Source organism: Onychomys torridus, chromosome 23 (genome assembly GCF_903995425.1).
Source record: "Onychomys torridus chromosome 23, mOncTor1.1, whole genome shotgun sequence".
Taxonomy (NCBI): Eukaryota; Metazoa; Chordata; class Mammalia; order Rodentia; family Cricetidae; genus Onychomys; species Onychomys torridus.
In genome coordinates, this window is record NC_050465.1 from 1,088,692 (window position 1) to 1,110,159 (window position 21,468).

A 21,468-nucleotide genomic window follows, 5' to 3' on the forward strand; every position below is an offset into this window, starting at 1 on the left:
CAGCTATAAAACTGAAGGTGGGAATGTGAAGAACCAGAGTGTCAGGGTGAAGATGCTTAGTATCCAAAGAAGAGACAGAAAGGAGAAAAGGAAATATATGCTTCTAAGTTAGAACTCAGAAATATTGGGAGGCTTAGCATTGACTTGTAAGCCACCATGTGGTTGCTGGGAATTGCACTCAGGTTCTCGGGAAGAGCAGCCAGTGCTCTTAACTGCTGAGCCATTTCTCCAGCCCCTCTGTAATGATTCCTAAGAAAGCATCTGCTTTGAAGAAAAGGCTCCCGGGGGTATATATTGTCTCACTAAGGGATAGCATTCTTCTCATCTCTTTAGCATGTTTCTGGCTTTTGGGGGTTGGTTTCTTCTGGGCCGGTGATTGACAGGCTCATTTGGATTAACTCTTTTGTTGTTGTTGTTGTTTTGTTTTTTGAGACAGGGTTTCTCTGTATAGCTTTGTGCCTTTCCTGGATCTCACTCTGTAAACCAGGCTGGCCTCTACCTCCCAAGTGCTGGGATTAAAGGCATGCGCCACCACCGCCAGGCTGGATTAACTCTTAAGAGAGGAGACAATAGTATGTAATGTTCTAATCACTGGGACAGGACAGTTTAGGACTCAGTTTCTATTAGTATGACTAGAAGGAAATGCCTTTCCCTTAATGGGCCTCAACAAATTCCTAATCTATCATATGGTAAATGTTAGGTAGGGTTCGAAATGGTCATGAGGGAGGAGTCGGGCATCTGGCCTCCATCTCTGCTGATATCTGATTTGGGGCTTGTAGCTGCCGGAGTCCAGGCTTGGACCCTCAAAACTGCAGTCCCACAAAGGGAAATTCTTCAGGCTATTACTAGTGGTCCATATCTGAACAGGTGTTTCCAGGGTTTTGACCTTTTAAAAAATATGTTTTTGAATGTGAGTGCACTCATGCCAGGATTCACTGTGGAGATCAGAGCTGGTTCTCGCCTTCCATGGCATAGGTGATATGGATTCACAACATGCCCCACGGTTGGGCATGCCCGGCAGACTTAGACACTTCAGCCTAGCTATTTCCGGTTCAAAATAGCCATTTCTGGGTCAAAACATCTCTGTGGCTTTGAGTGGTTTTATAAAGCATGCAGCAAAACCATGTGGTCTACGCACGTGTGTGGAGTAGCCACATAAGTCCATGTACACAAGCGCAGCCCAGCCTTTATAAACCGGCGCCATGTTCCTTGGTCTTTCTTCTTTCTCTCTTGACCACATGTGTTTCCCACAGGCCTGTTCACATCTGTCTCTTTCTTTCCTATCTTAATAAAAACTCTGGTTAGTGGATCTTGTCGTGTTTGTGACATTTCCTCACAGGGTAAGAGCACTGCCAAATAACTAACAATAGGTCCTGAAGCGAGAGCTCAGGTCGGCAGCCTTGGTATTGAGTACCTTTACCCACTGAGCTATCCCACTACACACCTGTATTTCCCCTTATACAAAGGATTGAGGGAAGGGCTCACACAGGTTTGCAAAAGTAGCAAGAAAATTTGCTTTAAAGGCAAAGCAAGTGGCTGGGAGATGGCATAGAAGGCATGAGCACTTCCTTCTCTGCCAGAGTTTGCTACCCAGTACCCATGTTGGGTGGTTTACAACCACCTTTAACTTCAGCTCTATGGGATCCTACACCCTATTCTGGCTTCTGTAGGCACCTTGTGCAGGGCGCGCGCGCGCACATGCACACACACACCAACACAGTAGTAAAGATCAGAAACACAGGGCTGAAGAAATGGCACAGACCCACAAGGTGGACCACAGCCATCCTTAACTCCTGTTTCAAGGGACCTGTTGCCTTCTTCTGGACTCTGTGGGCACCAGACAAGCATGTGGCACACATGTATATGTGCATGTAAACACTTACACACATAGAATTAAAAAAGAAGATCAGAAACCCACTGTCAAGGTTGACACTGGAGGTGCTCAAGAGCTCCAGTTACTCTTTGGGTCTCCTCTTATGGGGATCAAAAGAAGGAAGAGTTTGGCTAAATAGCGGGTGGTTCTCTGTTTTGACAGATTAGGTCATGTAATCACTTCTCTGCTGAGTTATCTTCCCATAATGCCTCTGATTCGAATTATATACATATTATAATGTTAATTTTACATAGACATAAATGATGGATTCACTCTGAAAGTTTACTTGAGGACACAATTTTGCTTTATGGGTCAGGCACCCCAAACAGCTCATGCCGGACTGGCCTTTCTGTCTTGAGACCACCATGTATTGGGCATAATGTGAAGCACAGATTGTCCAAGTTTGCTGGTTGTGGAAAGAGGAGACTCTTCCCTTGTTCAGAGAGGAGTACATGCAGCCAGATGTAGGTGGGGTCTGAAGATACTAGGTGCATTGTTTGGAGAGGGCTGTGTGTGTAGTATGTGCAAGTGAAGAAATGTGTTACATGCTAATCCTAGCACTTGGAAGACCAAGGTGTTGTGTCTAGATTGAATGGACCCCTAAAAGACCACAGAGGAGACCAAATCCTGTATGTAAAAGCAAAGAGCCTTTATTATATTTAGGCTCCAGGGCTTGGTCCCTCTGTCTGTCTGACACAGTGGTGAGAGCAGGGAGCCCTGAGCCCAGGTGGGGTAGAGTTTTTATCATAGCAGTGGTTGGGGTGAGGGGATTTCCAGGATTCAGGACCCTGGTTGGCTGACATTTGTCTAAGAGTATCTGCAAAACAAAAATAGGTGTGTGCCAGACTCCGGGACATCTGGCCACCTTATCTAATGGTTAGAATGTTTAAGATGTCAGGTACTTCTCCTTAAGATGTAGGACCTCCCTGGGTGGGGTCAGCTTATAGCTTTTCCTGGGTCCGGGTGTGGCCTGCTGGTAAGCCTGTCACAGAAGCTGCGTCTGGGCCTCTAAGCCTGTCATGGCAGCTGTGTGGTCAAGCTGTTTTGGGGCCCCTCCACAAAGGCAGGCAAATTTCTGTGAGTGTGAGGCCAGCCTGGTCTACATAGTGAGTTCTAGGACAGCCAGGGCTGTGTAGAGAGACCCTGTCACAAAAAATCCAAACATATTTCCATTCCTTGATTATTCAGAGCTGAGGAGTGACGAGAGGGATCTTCTTTTCTATTTTAAAATTTTTATTACATAGTGTGTGTGTATGTGTGTGTGTGTGTGTGTGTGTGTGTGTGTTTGCAGCACACGTATCACAGTAACTGCACAAGTCCAGAGGTCAGAGGACAGTTTGTGGAATTGACTCCCTCTCTTCGTCATGTGGGTCCCAGGGACTGAAGGCAGCAGTTTCCTTATGTGCTTTGTCATCTTTCATCGGGTCTAAAGCCCCCCCCCAGCTACTCCCCCCCCCAGCTACTCCCCCCCCAGCTACTCCTCCCCCAGCTACTCCTTACAGTCTGAATGATGTGTCCAGCCCTGGCTCTCTTGAGCTGTCTCATGCTTTCTCACTCTCACACTACACTCGCTCTTGCCATCTCCACTACTCTCCCTGGCCATGTCCAGTCTGCTTTGTTCTCAGCTCTGGACTCCCTTTAGATCCCTTCTGGATCTTTTCTGTCTTAACCACAATAAAAACCTCCCCACAATGGGGTGGTCATGTCGACAGCTTCTTTACTTTGCCCCCTCGAATAAAACTGGCCCATCTTTTTTGCTTCTACATCAAATTTATGTTCATGTCAAGTATTCCATTAGTCTATTGTTTGTGAGCTACAATCTCCTTTGCAAGTAACTAAAGTGTATAAAAATACAAAGAAGAACCGGGCATGGTGGCTCATGCCTTTAATTCCAGCGCTGGAAAGGCAGAAGTGAGCTCAAAGCTGGTCTGATCTACATAGGTAGTTCCAGGCCAGCCAAGGCTACATAAAGAAATTCTGTCTCGACCCCAACCCCCATTTAAAAAATAAATATACAAAGCAAAGCTATAATGGTTTTCATGAAATATTCACCTGTTAATGCTTTTTATCTTCACTTTGTATTTGCTAAATTATGTAAAGATAGGGCTGAAAGAAAGTGGAGAGGAAGGAATTTTAATAAGAAAAAATGAAATAATCCGAGTCAACTAAGCTCAGTATACTGTGTTTCAGATCATTTGGGGGTGGGAGGGAAGTGTAAAAGGCCTTGCTGTCCATCACAGAGGCCAACCAGGAACTGAATCTTTCAAGTGCCTTATTCAGAAAGCCCTCAGGCTAGAGAGCCCCTACGAATCAGCCTCCTCAATCCCTTTCTTATTAGCATTTTTATAGAGAAGAACCAAGAAATCAATTCAAGGTCCAGGCTTATCCTTCTGGCCAGGTGGCTTTTGTCTCTGAGGTCCCCTCCCCCCTTATCTTTCTGTCACTTTCAGCATTGCTAGGGCGTTTGTGGACACCAAAGCCAGACTCCTTTAAATTATTCTTTAAAGATTTATTTACTGATTGATTTTTTAAAAAACCAAAAAAACAAAAACAAAAAACAGGGTCTCTCTATGTATCCTTGACTGACTTGGAACTTTCCATGTAGACCAGGCTAGGCTCGAACTCATACAGATCCTCTGCCTCCCACTGGGGTTAAAGGCTTGTGCCACTGCAAGCAGATAAATATTTATCTTTACTGTTTTATTTGTGAGTATACCAGGGTGTCTGTGTGAGTGAAGGCGAGGAAGGGGGGAGGGGAGAAGGGAGAGGGAGACAGAGAGACAGAGACAGAGGAGACCAGAAGAGGGCTTTGGATCCCTTGGAGTTGGATCCCTGTAGCTGGCCAATATAGTGGTACTGAGAACTGAACTCAGGTTCAGCAAATTGTCTTAAGTGTTGAGCTATTGCTCCAGCCTTTCTTCCTTCCTTCTCTAAAATATTTTTTACAAAATTTTTTTTTGTGTGTGTGTGTGTTTGTGTTGTTATACACAGATCCTGGGGACTCCCAAAAGACCACCAAGGAGATTGAATCCTGTATGTAAAAGCAAAGAACCTTTATTTTCAAGCTCTGAGCTTGGTCTCTCTGTCTGTCCAATGCAGTGGTGAGAGCAGAGAGCCCTGAGCCCAGGTCAGGTGGAGTTTCTATCATAGCAGAGGTTGGGGTGAGGGGGTTTCCAGGGTTGAAGGCCCTGATCGGCTGACATTTGTCTAGGGTTATCTGTAAAACAAAAATAGGTATGTGCTTGGCTCAAGGATATCTGGCCACCTTATCTAATGGTTAGAATGTTTGGGATGTTTGGTACTCCTTTTAGATGTAGGCCCTCCCTAGGTGGGGTCAACTTATGACTTTTCCTGGGTCTGGGTGTTACAAAGCTTGTCACAGAACTGTCACAGAAGCTGTGTCTGGGCCTCTAGGCCTGTCATGACAGCTGTGTGGTCAAGCTGTTTTGGGGCCCCTCCGTGTGTGTGTGTGTGTGTGTGTGTGTGTGTGTGTGTGTGTGTGTATAATAGCAGGGGGAAGGTTTGCAGACTTTTGGCAGGGTTTCTCTGTGTAACAGCTCTATCTGTCCTGGAACTCCCTTTGTAGACTAGGCTAACCTCGAGAGCTCCACTTGCCTGTCTCCCAAGTACCGCCCCCCCCCCCCACACACACACACCATGAAGAGTCTGTAGACTTTGAAGTCTACTGAATCCTGTACCCCTTCACAATCCTTTCTTTCTGATGTCAAGGAGAAATCCTGGAAAGAAGTCATACCCAAAGAAACTGATTGGCTGATTAAAACTACACAGGCTAGCCTAGAACTCATGATCCTCAGGCCCCTGACTTTTTAGTGCTGGGATTGTAGGTATGAGCCTCTTAAACCCAGCTCTTTGCTCTTTGCTTGCTAGGCAAGCGCTCTACCACTGAGCTAAATCCCCAACCCGGTCTTTGCTCTTTTTAATGTTGAATTCTCTGCCTAGAGATGTTCCTGTCACCATTTCCTCAACATACAACCTAGGTGGAAGTGTGGGGCAAACTTAAACGAAACCTGTGCTTTACCTCATGACGAAGGTATTGAGGAAAAGGTGGCTGTAAAAATGATCATGGATTGATGGGGGCAGGCAGGCTTGGTGACAGGGTCCCCATCTGCTGGTCTGCCAGTTTTACAATAAAGCTTGTGTAGTTAGAGTTTTCCTGCCTGGCCCAGTCAGGACAAATCTCTCTTACCCGCCAGTCCCACAGTCACTCAGACCCAAACAAGTAAACACACAGAAACTTATATTGCTTACAAACTGTATGTCCATGGTAGGCTACTTGTTATCTACCTTTTCTATCTTAAATTAACCCATTTCTGTTAGACTATACTTTGCCACATGGCTTGTGGCTTACCAGTGTCTTTACATGTTGCTTGTCATGGCGGCGGTAGGCGGTGTCTCTCCAGCCTTCTACTTCCCAGAATTCTCTTCTCTCTTGTCCCGCCTATACTTCCTGCCTGGCCACTGGCCAATCAGAACTTTATTTACACAGAGCGATATCCACAGCAAGCTTGTTTCCCTGCCCTAGCTCATCTGTCTGTCAGGTCTTTGACAATGACAACCGCCAAATTTGGATCCAACAACAGTAAAGGGCAGTAATGCCTTGGATATATTTCTCAAGGAAGAGGGTCTTTGGGGGAGACAGCCAGCCGCTGACACTGGCACTAGCCACTACACAGTTAGTTGTAAGCCCTTTTTATTTCTCATCCCTGATGTTTCCAATCTCATTGCTTAAACATCTTAGTTATGGATGTATGTAGTGTGTCTGTGTGTGTGCGCATGCATGTGCTTCCACATGTGTGTGTAGGTCAGAGGATACCTCGCAGAAGTTAGTTCTCTATTTCCACAGTATATGGGTCCTGGGGATCAAACTCAGGTTGTTGGGCTTGGCAACCTTTACCCATCAAGCCATCTCACAGGTCCTTCCTTTTTATTTTTACCTTTGAGATAGGGTCTCACTGTGTATCCTCGATTTGCCTGGAACTTACTGTGTAGACAAGGCTGGCTTTGAACTCAGAGCTCCATTGACCTCTGTCCCCTGAGTGCTGGGATTAAAAGCACCCAGCCAGGTTCTTTTCCTCTTAACCTTAAAGTCCAGGCTTAAGGATGGAGCCATTGGAGGACCTTCACATTTCATGCATGTCCACCTGGCACAACCAAAGAGGTGATCATGCTCTTTGTCGGCTCTGTCCACCCAGTTAATGGTGGGTAATGAGCTCCCTCATCTGTCTCTAGCAGACTCTTTGTTAGCTGTTAGCTGGGTGAACATGACTGGTGATGCTCACCTCCATATGTTTCTGGTTTAGCCATTGGCGGGTTGGGGTGTGGTGGTGGTGGGTGTACTGCTAGTCGTTAATTAGAACATGTCCTCTTTGTTCTCATGTATTTGTATTAATGATGGACTTACCATTTTGCAACAACAGAGAGCCAACCCGATCAACAGGACAATAAACAAATGCCTCCAAAAATCCATTCCCTTAGTGCCACAAACAGCTTGGTGAGAGTAGGAATGACTGGTTTTCTCTGTGTAGCTCTGTCTGTCCTGGAACTCTCTGTAGACAGGCTGGCCTCTGCTTCCTGGGTGCTGGGATTAAAGGTGTGTGCCACTACCATCTGACTTCCAAAACATGTATCTTTCTGTTGATGGTTTTCTTTTTTCTTTCTTTCTTTTTTTTTTCCCCCAGAACTGAGGACTGAACCCAGGGCCTTGCACTTGCTAGGCAAGCCCTCTACCATTGAGCTAAATCCCCAACCCCTGTTGATGGTTTTCATGTGACTGAAGGAGGTAACTGTTGGTTTGTGGTTTGGCTTACAGTACAAGTTGCCTTAATATTTGGTGCAAGAATATTAGACTATGTCTTCAACCTGTGTGAAGGTAAATTTGACTACCTGGAGCGGCTCTCAGACAAACTGCTGATAAAGATCATCTGCTACCTGGACCTTGAAGATATTGCTAGGCTTGCTCAGACATCAAGCAGGTTTGCAAAGGTAGTATTCCCCGCTGCTCAACTGTATCCAGAGCTTTCCCACTGAACTAACCTTGGGTATCCATATTCTTCTTTATCCTTGTTTATTTGGGGTTTTGTTATTTTATTTATCGATTGATCTATCTATTTATTTAATGTATATGGGTGTTGTGCCTGCATGTGTGTATATGCACTATGTGCATGCAGTTCCCTTGGAGGCCAGAAGAGGGCATCTGATCCTCTGGAACTAAAATTATAGGTAGCTGTGAGCCACCATGCCAGGTGGGTACTGGGAACAAAACTCAGGTCCTCTGCAAAAGCAGCCAGTGCTTTTAACTGCTGAGCCATTCCTCCAGACCCTGAGTCTGTCTGTCTGCCTTCCTTCCTTTTTTCCTTTTTTTCTTTATTGAGATAAGGATTTATGTAGCACATGCTAGCCTTGAACTTATTTTTCTTGTCTTTTTTCTTTCTTTCTTTTTCTTTTTTGTTTGGTTTGGTTTTTCAAGACAGGATTTCTCTGTTTAGCCCTGGAACTCACTCTATAGATCAGAGTGGCCTCAATGATCTGCCTGCCTCTGCCTTGCAAGTGTTGGGATAAAAGGTGTGAACTTTGAATCTTCCTGTTTCTATCTCTCAAGCATTACGATTATAGACCATGCCACCATGGCCAGCTTATTTTTCTTTTGAGACAGTGTCGCTTTCTGTAGCCCAGGCTGGTCTTGAACTCATGGCAATCCTCCTGCCTCAGCCTCCCAAATTGTGGGATTGTAGATGTGACCTACCATGCCTAGTCTACTTGTGTTTAATTTCCAAAACCATTTGTTGAGTTCTGCCTCTGTGACAGACACAAGCAACCAAGATGGCATTATTCCCATACTCAAGGAATTTGCTATCAGATATCAGATTACTAAACAAATATGGGTGATTACAGTATAACGTGCTGGGTTTGATAAGAAACGTGGCAAGGCACAAGGATTGTGTGTCAAGTGGTTTACTGTGCTTCTTAGAAGTGGGTTATTCCACTGTGTTTTGAGTGCAAAGTAGGGTGCATTTTAAGTCAAGGGACCTTCCAAGCAGAGGAACAGAGGCAGAGGCAGTGTGGTGGCACTAACAGTACTTCAAGGATGAGCCAACAGGGTCCCATTGGTTAAGAGTATGCACCACCAGCTGGTGGCACATGCCTTTAATCCCAGCTCTCAGGAAACATAGGTAGGTTTGAGTTTGAGGCTAGCCTGGTCTACATAGTGAGTTCTAGATTAGCCAGAGCTACATAGTGAAACTCCGCAGTAGACCCAAGTTCTGCTCCCAGCACCCATTCAGGAGGTTCAACAACTACTACCCTTTCCTGGCCTGTTCAGGCACCTGAACTTACATGCACATACCTTCACACAGAGACATACACATATACACATAAATCAAAATAAATTGTTTTTAAAAATGTTTACTGGGCAGTAGTGGTACACGTCTTTAATCCCAGCACCCCAGAGGCGGAGGCAGTCAGATCTCTGTGAGTTTGAGGCCAGCTTGTTCTACAGATGGACAGCCAGAGCTACATAGAGAAACCTTGTCTCAAAAACAAGACAAGCCGGGCGGTAGTGGCACACGCCTTTAATCCGAGCACTGGGAGGCAGAGCCAGGCAGATCTCTGTGAGTTCAAGGCCAGCCTGGCCTACAGAGCGAGTTCCAGGACAGGCACCAAAGCTACACAGAGAAGCCCTGCCTCAAAAAAACCAAAAACCAAACCAAACCAAACCAAACAAAAAACCCACCCAAACCCAAAACAAAAAAAAAGGGGACATCCAGTAGTAACTGACCCACATCCACTTCCATTTCTTCAACATAGGCAGTGTTTGTTGGTGGGCCCTGTGCTCCTGCCCTCCCACCTCCCACCCAAGGCTGATCAGAGAAACTCTGGCTCTTGGCACTCTCAATCCTTAGCAGTATGTGCTGAAACAGCACCAAATTCAGCCTGTTAGGACAGGGCCCTGGTTTCCCGCCTCTTCATCCACTCCTGCTGTGGTGTCTGTGCCCCACAGGCAAACACATTAGAATGTGCCATTGCACCCCCATTTTGGCTGGAGTGTGTTGCTGGCAGCTGAAGAACCTTGGCTAGCTCAGTATTTAGCTGTGAAGTCCTGGAGGAACATCCACATAACAGAACAGGTTTTCTCGGATGATTCAAATCACACTGTTACCCAAAGAATTGGCATTTCCCCCACAATCATGACAGTAAAATGTTTTCATTATTAGAATTCATTTTCAGTAATGTAATTTATTAGTATGCAGAAATCATTTTTCATTTATTTCTATTTAATTTTTGAGACCAGATCCCACTGTAAGTTAAGTTACTATAGAACTATATAACTGAGGCATGATCCTCTTGCCTCAGTACCCTAAGTGCTGGGCTTATAGGTGTGTGTCATCATATATGGCTTACATTTTTTTGGACTTGACTTTTATGTTCTAAAAGTAGAGGACAAGAAATAAGTACTATGAGTAATTGTTTGTTTGTACATCTTTTAAAATATATTTTTTTAAATTTTTATTTATGTGCATTGGTGTTTTACCTTCTCTATGTATGTCTGTAGGAAGGTGTTGGCCCCTGGAACTGGAATTACAGACAGTTGTGAGCTGCCATATGGATGTTGGGAATAGAACCTGGGTCCTCTGGAAGAACAGCCAGTACTCTTAACTGCTGAGCCATCTATCCAGCCCTTTATCTATCTATTTTTGTTTATTTTTCGAGACAGGGTTTCTCTGTGTAAGTCTGAGCTGTAACTCACTTTGTAAACCAGGCTGTCCTTGAACTCACAGAACTCCACCTGCCTCTGCCTCCCAAGTGTTGGGATTAAAGGTGTGCACCCCCACTACCCAGCTTTATTTTTTCTATTAATTAATTTGTTTATTTATTTTGAGTTAAGGTCTTATTAACTTGGCTGGCTTGGAACTCATAGATAACCCCCTTCCTCTGTTTCCAAAGTGCTAGGATTAAGTATGTGCCATCACGCCCAACCCAAGCATGCATATTTTAAAGAGGATGCTGAAGTAACCAAAATCCAGTGGTAGGGACCTAGTGACAGCTTCTGCCAGGCCTGGATTTGTTTCCTCCAGTCAGGACTGAGCATCTGGTGATGTCTCCTTACCCTGGTTGTGCATCTAAGTCCCTTTTAGTTCTCAGGCATGCTGTTTCCCCGGATTCTCACTGTCCTGACATTATTGCAGCAAAGCCTTGAACCTGCATTGAGTAACACCCCAGTGCTCTAAAGCCAGGCTGTCGTGTGTGTGTGTGTGTGTGTGTGTGTGTGTGTGTGTGTGTGTGTGCGCGTACACGTGCCATGATGCATACATGGAGGTAGAGGACAACACTGCAGAGTTAGTTCTCACCTTCCATCTTTATGTCTGTTCTGGGGACTGAACTTCAGTTGCCAAGCTTGCATGGCAAGTGCCTTTACCTACTTCACCATCTCCTCAGCCTTTTTTTTTTTTTTTTTTGTTTTTTTTTTGTTTTTTTTTTTTTTGAGACAGGTTCTCTCTGTGAAGCTTTGCGCCTTTCCTGGAACTCACTTGGTAGACCAGGCTGGCCTCGAACTCACAGAGATCTGCCTGGCTCTGCCTCCCAAGTGCTGGGATTAAAGGTTTGCGTCACCATGGCCTGGCCTCCTCAGCCCTTTTTAAAAGTCACTATGTAACCATGGATGACCTTAAATTTCAGATCCTCAGAAGTCCTAGGGTTACAGGCATGTGCCACCATACCCAGTTTATGAAGTGCTTGAATCTAAGGCCTTGCATCCTGGGAGGTACTCTGCCATAGTACTGCGCCACAGCCTCAAGGTTTTTTTGTTTGTTTGTTTGTTTTGTTTTGTTTTTGAGTCAGGGTCTCACTATAGAGCTTTGGTTGGCCTGGTACTTGCTATGCAGACCAGGCTAACCTCAAACTCACAGAAATCTGCCTGCATCTTTCTTCCAAGTGCTAGGATTAAAGATGTTCACCATCATGCCCACCCCAGACTTTTAAAATTACATTGATTTGTTTTTTTATTTGTGTGTGTGTGTGTGTGTGTGTGTGTGTGTGTGTGTGTGTGTGCCACTTCATTAGTGTGGAGGTCAGTGGACAGACGATGAGAATCGATGCTCATTTGTCTTGTGGGTTCTGGGAAATCAAACCCAAGTTGTCAGTTCCGGCAGAAAACACCTTCACCTACGGAGCCATTTTGCCAGCTCCTGAGACTTTTAAGTACCCACCTGGCACACACACACTTAAAAGACTTGTGCATGTGCATACATATCCACGAGGGGTTGAACCCTGGGCTTTATGTATACTAAAACATACATGTTGATGCCAGGGATGATGGCTCACAACCATCATTGCAGCTTTTGAGAGGCTGAGACAAGAAGATAGCCATGAGTTTGAGGCCAGCCTAGGCTACACATTGAGCTCTAGGCCAGCCTAGGCTACACAGTGAGCTCCAGGCTAGTGTGAGCTACACAGTGAGCTCTCGGCTAGTCTGAGCTACACAGTGAACTCCAGGCTAGTCTGAGCTACACAGTGAGCTCCAGGCTAGTCTGAGCTACACAGTGAGCTCCAGGCTAGTGTGAGCTACACAGTGAGCTCCAGGCTAGTGTGAGCTACACAGTGAGCTCTAGGCTAGTGTGAGCTACACAGTGAGCTCCAATGTAGCATTTGTACTAGCATGACCTACCTCTTTTGACTTTTATCCCTATCCAACTGCATCACTTAAGTTTGTGTGTCTCCCTTGACAGAGTACCTAGCCTGGGTCAGCTTCAAGGATATGGTGTTTGGATGCCTCAATAAAGCAGGCACTGCGGCTGGAGAGATGGCTCAGGGGCTAAGAGGACTTGCTGTTTTTCTAGAGGACTTCCATGTCAGGTGGATATCACAACTACCTGTAACTCCAGCTCCAGCTCCTTTTTTTTTTTTTTTTTTTTTTTTTTTTTGTGGTTTTTCAAGACAGGGTTTCTCTGTAGCTTTGGAGGCTGGCCTGGAACTCGCTTTGGCCTTGAACCCACAGAGATCCACCTGCCTCTGCCTCCTGAGTGCTGGGATTACAGGTGTGCACCACCACTGCCCGGTGTGTTTGTTTTTAATATATATATATTTATTTATTAAAATTATTTTCATTCTACGTACCAACGCCAGTTCCCCCTCCCTCCCCTTCTCTTGCCTCCTCACCTCCCTCCCACTCTACCCCACATCCACTCCTCAGAGTGGGTAAGGCTGTAAGGCCTCCCATGGTAGTTAACAAAGTCTGGCATACCAAGGTGAAGGAGAGCCTAGCCCCTCCCCATTGTATCAAGGCTGAGCAAGGTATCCCACCACAGGGAATGGGCTCCAAAAAGCCAGTTCATGCACCTGGGATAAGTCCTGGCCCTGCTGCCAGGGACCCCACAAACAGATCAAACCACACAACTGTCACCCACATTCAGCGGGCCTAGTTCGGTCCCATGCAGGTTCCCGAGCTGTCAGTCCAGAGTCAGTGCCAGTGAGCTCCAACTGGCACCGGTCAGCTGTCTCTGTGGGTTTCCCCATCATGTTCTTGGCCCCCTCTTCTTTTTTTTAAATGCTGAATGCCATTTATTGAAGGAGGGAGGAAGTGTTAAATACAGGCTTACAGCACAATGGGAGAACCCTGGAGGGCAGAAGTTTGCTTCTGATTTTTTTTTTTTTTTTTTTTTTGAGCTGAGGATCAAACCCAGGGCATTAGCTCTACCATTGAGCTAAGTCCCCAACACCGATTCTGATGTTTTACAATCTTGCATCTAAACTGTTAACGCCCAATATGCTGGATACACAGACAAGGAACACCCCTTAAGCATTCAGGAGGGTGGAATTAGCATACAGAGGTTTGGTTTTGTTTTTCTTTTCTTTTCTTTCTTTCTTTTCTTTTCTTTTCCTTTTTTTTTTTTTTCAATACAGGGTTTCTCTGTGTAGACTTGGCTGTCCTGGAACTCACTCTGTAGACCAGGCTGGCCTCGAACTCAGAAATCCATCCATCTCTGCCTCCCAAGTGCTGGGATTAAAGACGTGCCCCACCACCACCTGGCTACAGCTTCAGGAGCTCCAATACCCTCTTCTGACCTTTGAGGAACCCTCACACAATTAGCATATACACCACACCCAAAATAAAAAAATAATTCTTAAAGCAAGGGCTATATCAATTTGTTTATATTTTTGAAATAGTGATTTGCAGCTGAGGATCTGGTGGGCTCAATGGTTGTATTGTTAAGTATAAACAAGTGAGGGGGTTGGGGATTTAGCTCAGTGGTAGAAGGCTTGCCTAGCAAGCACAAGGCCCTGGGTTCAATCCTCAGCTCAAAAAAAAACAAGCGAGGAAGCTTCCTCAGAACTTGCTGACCAGAGAGTGCCCTGCAGGTGTCTCCAATGCTAGAAAGGCAGAATTGTATCCTTGTCAGGTGCAGGGCCGGCCTTGAACTGAAGGAAGTTCACCAGGCTATGCAGCTACATGGTCACCTGTCTGGAGCCCGTTTACTGACCTTAAATCAGAGCAAGCGTCCATGACTCAAAGAAATCCCAGTGCCGTTAGAGAGATTCAGACACACAGAGAAAGGACAGTGATCATTATGTAACTGTAACCATGTTTATTGTGGCTTAGAAGTAACTATAACATAAATTGCTAAATGGTCTTATTATTATTAATAATAATAAAACCCCTGGAGCCAGATATTGGGGTAAAAGCTGAAAGGTCAGAGAAATAGAACAAGCCGGCCCATTCTTACCACTACGAAATCCTCAGCCTCAAGAGAGAGACTTCCTGTTTACTCATGCCTTATGTATCTAATCCCTGTGCCCTGTCATCTTTCTTCTTTCATAGTGCTGGGATTAAAGGCATGTGACACCATGCCTGGCTCTGTTTCCAGTGTGACCTTGAACTCAGAGAGATCCAGATGGATCTCTGCCTCCTAAATGCGAGAATTAAAGGAGTGTGCTACCCACTGCCTGACCTCTATGTTTAATATAGTGGCTGGCTTTGTCCTCTGATCCCCAGGCAAGCTTTATTGGGGTATACAATTTATCACCATAGTTACTAAGCATGTTTGTTTGCACATGAGACCTGCCTCAGAAACAAAACAAAACAGGTGGGTGTGGTGTCTCACACCTGGGTGGCAGAGGCAGGTGGATCTTTTGAGTCCAGCCTGGTCTACATAGTGAGTTCCAGGACAGCCAATGCTATATAGTGAGACTCTGTCACACACACACACACACACACACACACACACACACACACACACACACACACACCAAAACAAAGCACTCTCCACTCATGTTTTAGTGGGGGAAGCAGATTTTTAAAAAAATTTTTAATTGTGTATGTGGGCGGGTATTCTGCAGCATGGATGTAAAGGTCAGAGCACATCTTACCAGAGTCAGTTCTCACCTTCTACCATGGATTCCAGGGGTCAAAGTGGGGCCTTGGTCGTTTTAGGCAAGTGATTTTGACTGCTGAGCTGTCTCACTAGCCCACAGGGATATTTATTTTCCTTCAGTCCACAAACTCCCATTGAAGAGGATTCCCCAACTCTGGACAAACAGATAATGTACAGGCGAGCAAGTGAACTCATGGTTGTCAGCCACACTTTGTGGCTGGTTTGGGGGTGCTGAGGGGACCTAGAATATGTGTGTGTGGTGTGTTGCTGTCACTGTCCTTATCTCGAGACAGCAGGAAGGAGTCACACCATGCAGCAGGGCCCATGTAGGAGATTTATTGAGGGGAAGGGGAGAAGGAGCAGAGAAGGAGGCAGGAACTGGTCCATGGGGACAAGGAAAGGAAAGAGAAAGGTGAGACCCGAGAGTACAAGGCCCGCCTTTTATAAGGAAACAAATGGGCAAGGATGTGCTCTTAGTGCTGCAGCTGAGGTATATCCTGTCAGAACCCTAAGGGCATGTAGATGTAACAGTCTTACTAAATAAGAATTGCAGAGTTAAAAGCCCAAGAGGTCAGAGCAGTAGCTAAGAGCTGAGACTTAAAAATGCCTTTCTTTCCCTTCCTGCCGCTTCTGTCCTTACCCTCAGAAAGAGCCTACTTCCTGTGTGTCTTTCTTTTTATTGACTTTCTGTTCTACCTTCTTATTGGTTGTAAACCCAACCACATGACCTCCTCGTCACTGCCTGTTTATCAGACCTCCAGGTCTCTGTGGTTGGTATTGAGATTAAAGGTATATGTCTCCATGCTGGCTGTATCCTTGAAACACAAGAGATCCTGCCTGGCTCTGCCTCCCAAGTCCTGGGATTAAAGGCGCCACCACCGCCCAGCTTCTGCTATGGCTTGCTATTAGCTCTGACCCCCAGGCAACTTAACATACAAATAAAATCACATTTCAGTACAAATGAAATACCACCATAAGGGCAGGCCAGTAAAGATGCCTAAATACTAATACAGAGTCTCACTGATCAGCCCTGGCTGATCTGGAACTCAATTTGTAGACCAGGCTGGCCTCAAACCCGCTGAGATCTGCCTCTGCCTCCCAAGTGTGGGGATAAAAGCCCTGCACCACCACCACCTGGTTTAAATTTTTTTTTTTTTTTCTGAAAGGACATTCCCTAAGACTTTTCCTTTGCTATTCATAGTTAGAATGTGTAACCTGAGTAGAGGAATGTTGAAAATGGGGCAGGATAAAGGATAAAGAATGACCTGCAAATCATAGTGTTTTGGAGCTGGGGGTGGTGGTACATGCTTGTACTCTGGAGGCTCAAGTAGCATTGTCGGGAGGTGGTGCCCAGAGGTCTATAGCAAGGCTCTGTCTTAAAACACAGGTGGTGGCACACATTTTAATCCCAGCACTCAGGAGCAGAGGCAGGAAGAGCTCTGTGAGTTGGAGGTCAGCCTGGTCTAATAACAAATTCTAGGCTAGCCAGGGTTACATAGTAAGACCCTGTTTAAAAACAAACATCGCCGGGTGGTGGTGGTGGCAGTGGCAGCGGTGTCCAGTGTCCAGCGGCAAGATCCAGGACAGGCAACAACACAGAGACACCCTGTCTCAAAAAACAAACAAACAAACAAACAAACCCCAACACAGCCACAAATGTTTGGGGATGAAACATATGATTCAGTGTCACTGCTCAACTTGCATTATGTAACCTGCAATGACTGTTCCATTGCTGTTTACGTAGATAGGACTTTAAAACAGCTATTTAGAGACCCAGCCTCATGTAGTTCAGGTTAGCCTCAGATTCTCTATGTAGCTGGGGATGACCCTGGACTTCTCACCATAACAGGGCCAGCTTTGCCAGTATAGCCGCCTCAGATGCTTTAGAGACCACCCCTGACCCATGTTGGAAGGAGAGCAATCAACACTGCACTCCACCTTACCAGCTAGCAGAGGCTAACCTTCAACTTCTGATCCCCCTGCCTTCACCTCTTAGACACCTGCACATCTAGTTAATGCAGTGTTGGGGCCCAAACTCACAGCCTGCTGCACACCAGATTAGCACTCTACCAACTAAGCCCTGGATTTCACATCTTTTTTTTTTAAATTATTTATTTTTAATTCTATGTGCATCAGTATTTTGCTGGCATGTATGTCTATGTGAGGGTGTTGGATCCCCTCGAACTGAAGTAACAGACAGTTGTGAGCTGCGCTGTGGGTGCTGAGAAGAACAGCCAGTGCTCTTAACTGCTGAGCCATCTCTCCAGTCCCTGGATTTCAAATCTTAACTGAGTGTAGGACTTGTTTTGTTCTGCTGCCCCTGGGTATCTATAGATACCAATGTATCTGCCTCTTCTCTGACAGGGACAGTTTCTGAAGGCAAAACCTTTGTGGCAGCCAAGTCACAGGGTACCTCCCAGGCAGCAGGTGTTCGTTCCTTTGATAGTAGCAGTGTGAGCTAGTGGAATGGTGTACCTTAACCCACCTCTGGCTCTTTCCACCTGCAGTTGTGCAAGTCTGACTCACTGTGGGAGCAGATAGTTCAGTCTGCCTGTGACACCATCACCCCTGACATGCGGGCCCTGGCAAAGGACGTGGGCTGGAGACAGGTGTTCTTCACCAACAAGATTCAGCTCCAGAGGCAGATTCGCAAGAAGAAAAAACAGGGAAAGCTGGAGAAGCAGCATGCTTAGAGATGGTGCTTCTCTTCAGATCTACATTTCCTTCTCTTTTATCAACAATTGTTGCCAATTCCAGGAATCACTTGAAAAAAATCACATTTTGTACACACACACACACACACACACACGCACACACGCAAATCCACCCAGTGCCTTGCTTGAGCTAACCACCCGTCCTTCTCAGGCCAACCCGTGGCCAAGTACCTAGGGCTACAAGACAGGAAGCCCCTCAGGCCACTACCTTCCAGATCTCCTATTGCCCTTGGGGGAAGAGGCACGAGTTGTGTATGAACTAACAATAAAGAGTTATTAGCAGGCTTGTGTTTTTGTTTGTATCAGTCAGGGATCCCAAGCTAGACCTTTAGGATGACTTTGAACTTCTGATCCTCTGGCCTCCACTTCTCCACTGCTGGGATTACAGGCATTTGACACCATGCCCTTCATGAGGTGCTTACCTGTGTGCCAGGTAAGTACTGTATCCATACTCCCAACACATTGCTAGGATTTTGTTAAATATCCTTTTGTTGTTTTGTTCTCTCTGTAGCCTATGTCCTGGAACTCAATCTGTAGACCAGGCTGGCCTTGAACCCAGAGATACACCTGCCTCTGTCCCCACCCTAGTTCTGGGATTAAAGGCGTACACCACCACTGCCCAGCTGTTAAATATCTATTCTATCTAGGCGTTCAGAACAGCAGCTTGGCTTTTGAATTATTTTCTTGGTGTTGTGTTTCCTGCATCCCTCTGTGGCAGGGGTCGCTGGGTGTACTTGAAGGTGCAGGTGCTGTGGAGGCACCCCAGGAGGGTACAGCCGCTCCCCCATTTTGTCTAGCAGAGTTTGTGTTCAGTCACTGTCCTTGTGGGTCCAAGGTGTCATCCACCACATAAACCACCCCTGGTCTGGCACTGGAGCATGGCTAGGAAAGCCCAGACATTCTGCAGGCAGCCCTTACTCAGAGGATGCTTAGGGGAAGATCGCGGTTCCCTGAGGGGAGTGCAGCCCAACAGCACTTTGCAGCAGGGATCTGCCCCCTCCCACCTGATGGAACTCCTAGCCACCCTCCCATGACCATGCATGTGCTGGCAAGACACTTAGTCATTCTTGGGCCTTACATCCTGCGTAATCCATGCACTGTGTGGTCATATAATTTGCGCACAGCATGATCACATAATCTATATGCATGCATGGTGTAGCTACTGAAACCCATATGCACATGTGCAGGTGAATCCATAAAAGCAGATCCCACAACCCTTCCCCCCTCTTCCTGCACAACCTTTCAGTAGGCCTAAGCACATCCCTTCTGTCCCCCTTCCCCTAATAAACTCTTATAGTGGGTTTTGTTGTGCCTCATGGCTGTTTGCATGGTAAACAGCGCCGCTTAATAAATAACACACCTCTACCCCCTTACAGAGATTACTCTGTGTAACAGCTCTGGCTGTCCTGGAACTCATGCTATAGACCAGGCTGGCCTTGAACTCACAGAGATCCATCTGCCCCTGTCTCCCCCAAGTGCTGGGATTAAAGGTGTGTGCTACCACCACCCGGCTATAGCAGGGATTTTAAGAGCAGAGGCTGTGGGTAACCAGTGTGAACATGCACTTAGTTAGCATAGTCCAGAGATACACATAGCAAGTTGGAGCCCAGTCAGAGCTACAAGGGACCTTATCTTTAAAAAGAGGCAGGGTAAGATTGGAGAGATGACTCAGTGGTATTATCATCACTCAGCACCCTGAGAGCCAAGAGAGAATGGAAATCCAGTACTTCTCGTCCATGCCTTTCTTTGACAAGCAGTTATCCCTACTGGTAGTTCAGAATTTTTGTTTTCATAGAGACTTATTTTTATATTATATATGTATGGCTATTTTGCCTGTGTCTATGTCTGTGTATCACTCAAATGCCTAGTGCCTGCAGAGGCCAGAAGAGGCTGTCCCATTTCCTAGAACTGGAGTAACAGACTGCTGTGAGCCACCATCTGGGTGCTGGAAACTGCATCCCGTCCTCTGGAAGAGCAGCCAGTGCTCTTAACTGCTGAACCATCGGCCAGAGCCCTTAATACCATTCTAAAGTTCTTCCCATGTTGTATATTACTGATTATAACTTCTGTGGGAACAGGTTACAGGACACTGCCCTCAGTTTTGTGTCCCTGTCAGTCTTGGTGGCTGCTATAGGAATTTACCTCAGTTTGCAAGGGATTTTTGCATACGTCTACCCGTGCCCACAAAAGCCCAGATCTCACTTGTTTATTGGAAAAGAAGAATGTAAGAATAGCATCTCCAAGTGCTCTGTAGATAGCAACTGACCAAGATGCAGTATAAAGGTTAATATAGAAGGCCGGACATGGTGGCACATACTCATGATCCCAGAATTTGGGAGGCAGAGGCAGGGGGACTTTGAGTTCAAGGCCAGCCTGAGGTTACACAATGAGACTGTCTCAGACAATCAATCAATCAAAGAAATAAATGGAAGGAACATGACTGAATGAGGACAAATATTTAAAACTGATTGAAATGTTTCTCGTTTTTTTCTTCCCATGACAGGGATTCTCTGTAACAGCCCTAGCTGTCCTGGACCATTGCCCGACAAAATGTTTCATTCTTAAATACAGGAAGAGTAGTTCTTCAGTAGTTCTGTACAAAACAATTGATGCCTGCCTGTAATCCCAGCACTCTTAGAAGTTAAAAAAAAAAAAAAAGGAGAGTGAGCGAGCTTGGTTTATATAAGAACTCACTGGCCACCTTTAAGGAGGACAGCATTTATTTAGTTACAGGTAAATAAACAACTTGGGTATGCGAAGGGTAAACAAGAAAGCATATGATATGACCACGCAATTAACCAGTGAGAATATCTTCAGAACACTGCGGGTATGACCAGAGAGCCATTTGGTTTTCTGTTTGTTTGTTTTTGCAAGCAGGTCTTGCTTCAGTCTTTCAGGGACCTCTGATTCAGTAGAAGCCACTGCACCCTCAAGTACAGTAAACGCACAAATAGAAACATGAGCAATCTAACATGGATGCAACTCCAGCTGGGTCAATGGGCAGAAAGTTTGCATCTCAACGCACAGTAAGCAAAGCAAGCATCCCCTATCATGGGCCATAGCACCATGCCGCACACTTAACACTGTCTCCTGTTAACTGATGTTGCAGACAATGAAAATAGCAAAGTAATGTAGTTTGTTTGTTTGTTTTGGTTTGGTTTTCAAGACAGGGTTTCTCTGTAGCTTTGGAGGCTGTCCTGGAACTCGCTTTGTAGACCAGGCTGGTCTCGAACTCACAGAGATCCACCTGCCTCTGCCTCCCAAATGCTGGGATTACAGGCGTGCGCCACCACCGCCCAGCAAAGTAATGTAGTTTTAAAAATACATAACATGTTTAACGGTTCCTAATTGTGTGGTAAACACGTATACACATGTACATGTATGTGTGTGTTTGTATGTATTTAACAAGAAAATAAATATCATTGCTTCAGCTTTAAAGATTATTATTATTATTATGTTTGTTTTGTTTTTGTTTTTCGAGACAGGGTTTCTCTGT

General features: G+C 45.7%; 1 protein-coding gene across 2 annotated transcripts in view; it reads left to right on the forward strand.

Moving 5' to 3' along the window:
- The window catches only part of Fbxo36 (F-box protein 36), a 71,431-nt gene extending 50,801 nt beyond the window's left edge, over positions 1 to 20,630 (forward strand). The window contains exons 3-5 of one of the 2 annotated variants that reach the window (XM_036172818.1): positions 7,704 to 7,876; positions 17,766 to 18,405; positions 20,476 to 20,630. In XM_036172818.1, coding sequence (XP_036028711.1) covers positions 7,704 to 7,876; positions 17,766 to 17,951 — 359 coding nt within the window. In that variant the 3' untranslated portion in view covers positions 17,952 to 18,405; positions 20,476 to 20,630. The remainder of the gene's footprint in view (positions 1 to 7,703; positions 7,877 to 17,765; positions 18,406 to 20,475) is intronic. The other variant, XM_036172819.1, reaches the window with a different exon arrangement.
- Positions 20,631 to 21,468: the final 838 nt, after the last annotated feature.